The sequence below is a fragment of the Poecilia formosa genome, unplaced genomic scaffold (genome assembly GCF_000485575.1).
Source record: "Poecilia formosa unplaced genomic scaffold, Poecilia_formosa-5.1.2 Scaffold200, whole genome shotgun sequence".
Taxonomy (NCBI): domain Eukaryota; kingdom Metazoa; phylum Chordata; class Actinopteri; order Cyprinodontiformes; family Poeciliidae; genus Poecilia; species Poecilia formosa.
In genome coordinates this window covers 883,971-890,410 of record NW_006800139.1, presented here as the reverse complement: position 1 = coordinate 890,410, position 6,440 = coordinate 883,971, and the positions used below count along the sequence as shown (strand labels likewise).

The following is a 6,440-nucleotide window of genomic DNA, read 5'->3' as shown; positions in this document are numbered from 1 at the left end:
TATTTCTTTGATGACCTTTTCTTCACTTCATGATCCCCATTTTGTTGCCTTTCAGAGATCATTACCTCTTCTGAGATTTTCTGGGGGCTAGAGATCATTGTTTCAGTCATATGAATGTTATTTTTAACTGCAGCTGTCTGATCCCCAACTGTTTCTGGTACAGAAGCTTCTTGTCACTGTTTTTTCCAGAAACTTTATCCTTGTTGAGGTTTCCCATTCAGAGGCAGCTTTCATTGCTGCCTGTCTCTTGACCCTCCATTTAGATTTCCTCGATGGCTTTTTCATATCTTGCTGGTCCCCATTTGGTTGGTTTTCAGAGACAGCTTCTTCCTCAGTGATCTGCTGTACTTTAGCGATCACTGTTTCTTTTGTATGAATCTCGTTTTTGATGGTAGCTGTCTGATCCCCAACTGTTTCCGGTACTGAAACTTCTTGGTCACCGTTTCCTCCAGAAACGTTTTCTTCATTGAGGGTCTCCAGCTCACAGGCAGCTTTCGTTCCTGCCTTCCTCTGGTTCTTACATTTATATTTCTTTGATGGCTTTTTCTCATCTTGATGGTCCCCATTTTGTTGTGTTGTGGAGACCGTTTACCGATTACCGTTTCATTTGAGTGAATCTCATCTTTGATGGTAGCTGTCTGATCTACAACTATTTCTGGTGCTGAAATGTCTTGTTCTTCACTGTTTGGTTCAGAAACATTTTCTTTACTGAGGATTTCCAATTCAATCGTTCAATGGACTGGTTTTAACCAACAGCTGGTTTCCTGTACATCCATCTCTGTTTGAGTTGAAATTGTTCGACTGACTGGTTTCAATTGACATTTGGTTTTCTGTACATCGATCTCTGTTTGTACTGAAGCAGATAGATAACGGATGTTTTTCTGCTGTGAGCGGTCTTGTGAATCTGTACTTTGATATATTCCAATACAGACTCCTTAAATTTGGCAAGACATGAACACTTTGCTTGACTTGTTGTCTTTTCAGAAAAGTGCGGCAAATTCTGAATTTCACTGAAACACTTGAACATTTTCTGGTGTGTGATTAACAGGAACCTCAGTTAAATTATCTGTTTGGATGTTGTCCTTGGGCTTACCTGGAGATGGATGTTTCTCCTCTTTGATCCAGAGTCCCTCTTGGTGACTATCTGTGTTGAAGAAATCACAGTGTTCTTGGAATAACTTTCCTTTTTCCAGGAAGCCTTCTCGTCATGTTCTTGTGCTGGCTTTGAAACGTTTTGGGTTTCAATAAAACTTACATCTATCCGAGGTTCTGACTTGGGGAACACTTTCCAAAATGTCTTCCTTCCGCTGCTGGGCAAAGCTGCCTGATAACTTTGTTTTTCAGTCAGAGGACCGTTATCAATGTCACTATTTTCAGAAAAGTAAGATCTATGCAAGCGTCTGACTCGGGGAAAGATTTCCATAGCAGTGGCTTCTTCTTGATGCGCTTAGTCTTTGATGTCTGTTTCTCTCCCCTTTTTGATCCACTTTCTGTTGTGGTTTGGAGATGGATTTCTTTTCGGTGACCAGCTGTTTTGTAGAAATCACAAATTCCTCTTTGCAAATTTCCTTCTTTAAGGGATCTTCCAGATTACCTTCTTCAGGCAGAGAAATGTCTTGCTTTTAAACTGTCACTGGTTGCCATAGTTACAAACCATTACCTTGTTGTTTTGATCTTGGCTAGCATGCGTGTTGTCAGCGTAGCTAACCTAGGCTACTATGACTGTTTAAAATTGAGTGATAAAATAAGTTATGCTACCAAATTGACAGTAATGAACGGGATACTATAAATGGCTAAAGGTTGTATGGTGGTTAGAATTTTATGCTCTTATTTTGAAGAACGGTATATTTCTCATTTGTGTGCATTGTGACATGCTGCACTTCCTGTTTAGGTCTAGCTGTTTTTTTCTGAGAGAAATTGTTTTATTTAGAATAACTTTTATGTATAATGCCGAGAGAGGCACATGTAAATAACTTTTGGGTCTTTGTTTTTTTTAAAGATGAGTTCACTGTTGTCAGAGAGAAAACTACCAACAGATAGTTTAACAGAAAATGCGTAATTTTATTTCAGTATGGTTTTTGTACCTTTGTGTCTTGCCCCTGGCTATTTTTTTTTTTTTTTACTTCAGTTCTAGTTTGGGTGCAGGATTCATCTATCAAGGAAATTGTTTTGTTAACTTTTCAACAAAAATCTTTTGTTTTATTATTGTTTATTTTATTTTATTGTTGAAAATGGACTAATAACTGTATGTATCACTTTAAGAGCTCAGAAAGTTGCCCGAGTAATGTTTTCTGTGATTGGTTTGTGTGCAGAGGAGCGATCAGAAAAGGCAGAGAACAGACTGGAGGTGAGGCAGGCAGTTCTCTTGCCTCATGGCAGGGGGCGCTCATGATCCCAGATATTGTGACTGCACAACTGCAGAGTAAGACACAGTGAGCTAGCCGTGGAGCTAGCCACACAGTAAATAAGTAAAGTACAGCAATATATTTGTTTTCTTCTTTCTTCCGACGTCAACATGAAAGATTACATTTCTACACTTAAACAGTTTTCTAAAGTGGATTTTCAATTCAAGCAGGAGATAATAACTAAAGGAAGACCAACACTGGAGCTGAAAGTTTTGCTTCAAGACAGTTTGATGATTCTTAAACGGAGTAGAAAAGACATGCCGAGGATAGACTTGGCTTTGGATGAACGGATATTTTTGTGCAGAATTAGCGGTGCATGGATTTCATTGATAAGTAAAGGTAAGACAGCAATAACATGTTTTTATTTAGTTTTTTTAATGAAATGTGCGTTTTTTGGGCTACAGTTTGTATGTCTAAATAATTCAGCAAAGTAGAAGCGGTAGCTAATCTACCACAGCAATTATTTATTAATTAAACATTAAGCCTAAAACGTACTACAACAACAGACTGAATGTTCTGTTCTGTGTGCAAAATTCTTGAATGTTTTTTGGTGTTAAATCCTAAAACATGAAGTGACATTGTTGTCAGTTGCTATGGCAACGAGTCTGCGTGTAGCTTGGCGGATACAGAGCGAGAAAGTGCTTTCTCGCTCTTTCACTTTGCTGTGGATCATAGCACAAAATCAATACCTACATTTCTAAGTTTCACTGAGTTAATGCGGCTATTGATGACATGTAAAAGGTTAGTCTTTTTGCCCCTCAGCGTTGTATGCATGCGCGAAATTTCCGTACGTCCAATAACATGCATGGTGTCTAGTCAGTGCCTCACCAGCAATGAACCTCACCGCACGTCACTGCCGCCCGTACCCGCCTACTTTCACCCCTGTTGGTACAGTATATAAAGATAGTGAATGCTATATTTTTGTGCAGCATTAAACATTCTAGTTTCACATTGAGACCTATAAAGTGAAAACGATGTATTTTTGGCATTTGGAAGTTGGTAAATGCTGTTTCTGAATGATGTTCCTCCACCTGCACAACCAAACCTGAAGGACGATGTGGACTTTGAGTTTTATCACAATATTCTATGGCATTTATTCTAATAACAATTCAAGTCATGATTAAACATCTCTTTATAGGATACTCCGATATGCCAGCAACACAATTTTACTTCTAAACAGTACATTATAGTATCTTTTAATCATATTTATATATGTTGATTTTAATTGAGGCCATTATGGAACTAACATAGGAAAACTATGAACGTAAACCCTGTCAGAATCAATCTTCATCTCAATAACTAAATGTTTTTTTTTCCCATTATGACAATGAATGCATTGATATCTATTTTATACTTATATTGTGTTTCTGTCTCAAAGTTCTGCGTCTGTCCCGATACCGGTACCTGTGTTCTACCTGAGCCACCCAGCAGACGGTGTCGTCACCCTGGGTTGCCCTGGAGCCCGTCCCAACATGGTGGTGGGCTGGGATCAAGGGTCAAATCCAATCTACAGATCTGAGAAGACATCGCCGGGGAACTTTTATCCAAGGATAAAAATAGATACTGGCCATCATTTGGTTTTCAATCCAGCAAAAAGCCAGGACTCAGGTACTCCTGTTACAACTCAGGTTTCTCCTGGTGGAGCCTCAGTTATTCTTGCAGGCAATCTTTTCATTTTAAAATTAAAATGAAACCAATAGTCTGCTAGACTCGTTTCAGTTGAGGACCAAAATTGCAACATTTGTTACATTTTCAGCTGCTGTGGTTCTCTAGTTGCATTGTGTCAAACAACCCCCAAACCGTTTGGGCTACCAGTTCCCCCCTCGCCTGTGGGGGGCGCTACACAAAGACACACTGAAGAAAACAAGAGGAAATCCCCAAAAAAGTCTAAGATTGCAACTTCCTTCTTCACAAAATGTAAACCAAAATGAAGTGGCATCAGACTTTAGCAGCTGTAGGATTTCTCTTTTGTCTTTGGTAATATACCATCACCCATTTCTCCTGGTAGTGCTAGACTTGCACATCTCTTTGATTTATTTACCCAGAATGCCTGCCCTATAGTCCACTTCCTGCTTTTGGAACGGTTTACGGTCCGCTTGGCGTTCACATATTTATTTGAACTGCACCAGAGTTAATTTTAACTGAACCGAAACCGTGATTTGTACCAGAGTTTGGTTTTTGTTCCACATCAGAGTTCGATTACACATGAAACCGAATGTTATAGGCAAACAAACTAGAGTTTAATTAAAGTGAAGTAAGCAGGACTGATGTGAATCCAACTTTAAAGAGCTGTAGAGCATTCTAACTTTAAATCAACTGAGTAGAGAGGTCTATTTATTTTGCTGTCTCATAGTTGGATGGTGGGATTCTCATAGTGTAGAGCATTTAAACACAGACATGAAAGAGAATGAGGAAACAGATTAAACTATACGTTACATCTGGCAGCAGAAAATAATGAATAAAAAAAGGACAAATTTCGCTTTGTGGTCACAACTAGTGCACTGGTAATTTGACTTTTGATTTCAAAGTTGAAATAATTTTTAAATTCTAATCATTTTAATACTCACATAATATTATGCTACATATGAGTGTCATAATTTATAACTTTTCATTTAGAGTTTTTGTAGAGTGGTATTATAATATAAAGCATTCATTGTTGAGCTGTTTTCATCCTTCAGGCGTGTACTACTGCTGGCTTCAGGGCCGTCGGGCAGCTCAGATCCGTCTGCTGGTTTATGCGCATCTGGGGAAAGACCAGACACCTTGGGCTCATCCGGACTTCACAGAATCCATGAGAACTTTGTTCACATATTATGTTGTGATGACGGTTGTGTTTTGTCTGATGCTGATTGGCCGAATTGGATACGAGCTCATCAGAAACAGGTTTGAAACACATAATGATTAAACTCAGTCAATTCTAAACTTTCAAAATGTTTTCAACAGCCCACTTTTGTCAGACCTGAAACAAGACGGTTCTATGATCCACCAGTCATTTAATGACTACAACTATCATGAGCTGCAGAATTAACAGAGGTGAACTTCCAACCAAACTCATTCTGGGATGATGTGCGTTTGTCTTGCTACTTATTTAGTGAGCTAGGTGTGTGACAACAGACTCTTATTTTCTATTTAAATCCGGTAGACTTGATCCAGTTCAGGACCAAAATTTCAACATTTGTTGCGTTTTCAGCTGATGCTGTTCACTCTTACACTGTCAAATAAACCAAACCCTTTGACCAAGCTGTTCACCCAGTCGCCTGTGGTGGCGCTGCACAAAGAGCCAGTGAAGGAAAGACACAAAAACCTGAGAAGAAGACATGAAAACAAATCCCTTCTTCACTAAATATAAACAAAAATGGAGTAGACTCAAAGTTGAGTCATTTCCCCGTCTGGCACTAGACTCAGACTACTTACCCAGAATGCCCTGTGTTTTAGTCCACTTCCTGCTTTGGAGCATCAACATATCCTTTTACTGCAGCAGATTTCACTTGAACTGAAATGAATGTGAGTCTAGTGCTAGTGGGAGAAACTTTTATAAAAAAAACAAACCGCTAAAATCTGATGCCACTTCATTTTTATTTACTTAGGTTTTCATGTTGTTTCCTTCAGTGGTTCTTGGTGCAGCGCCCCCACAGGTGAGGAGGTGAACAGGTGACAGTGCAGAGGGAAAACAGCTGAAAATGAAAGAGATGTTGCAGTTTTGGTCGTCAGTTGAACCGAGTCAGGTCTGAATGTACCGTCAATGTAATGAAGGAAGTAGTTCTTGGGCTGCGCTGATGTTCAAGACAGTCAGATTATTTGTTTGACCTACTGAACAAATGCATATTAAAGTGGATTTGGGTTTTTAACTCTTGAAATAGTAACTTAAGTGTTTTTAGACGGTATGACAGGTTTCAATTATATTTATTTATAGCTGGAGAGATATAAATGTGAATATATATGAACAAGAAGACAAGAACATGAAAATATATATAAAACCTATATATATATATATATGTATATATATATATATATATAAAAAAAAAAAATTCCCTT

At 38.5% G+C, this 6,440-nt stretch overlaps 1 protein-coding gene across 1 annotated transcript in view; it reads left to right on the top strand.

Annotated features, from left to right (window-relative positions):
* Window positions 1-5,336, top strand: part of LOC103148225 (Ig-like V-type domain-containing protein FAM187A) — an 8,849-nt gene extending 3,513 nt beyond the window's left edge. The window contains exons 4-5 of the mRNA XM_007566899.2: window positions 3,784-4,013; window positions 5,084-5,336. Of these exons, the coding sequence (XP_007566961.2) occupies window positions 3,784-4,013; window positions 5,084-5,310 (457 nt within the window). The 3' untranslated portion in view covers window positions 5,311-5,336. The remainder of the gene's footprint in view (window positions 1-3,783; window positions 4,014-5,083) is intronic.
* Window positions 5,337-6,440: the final 1,104 nt, after the last annotated feature.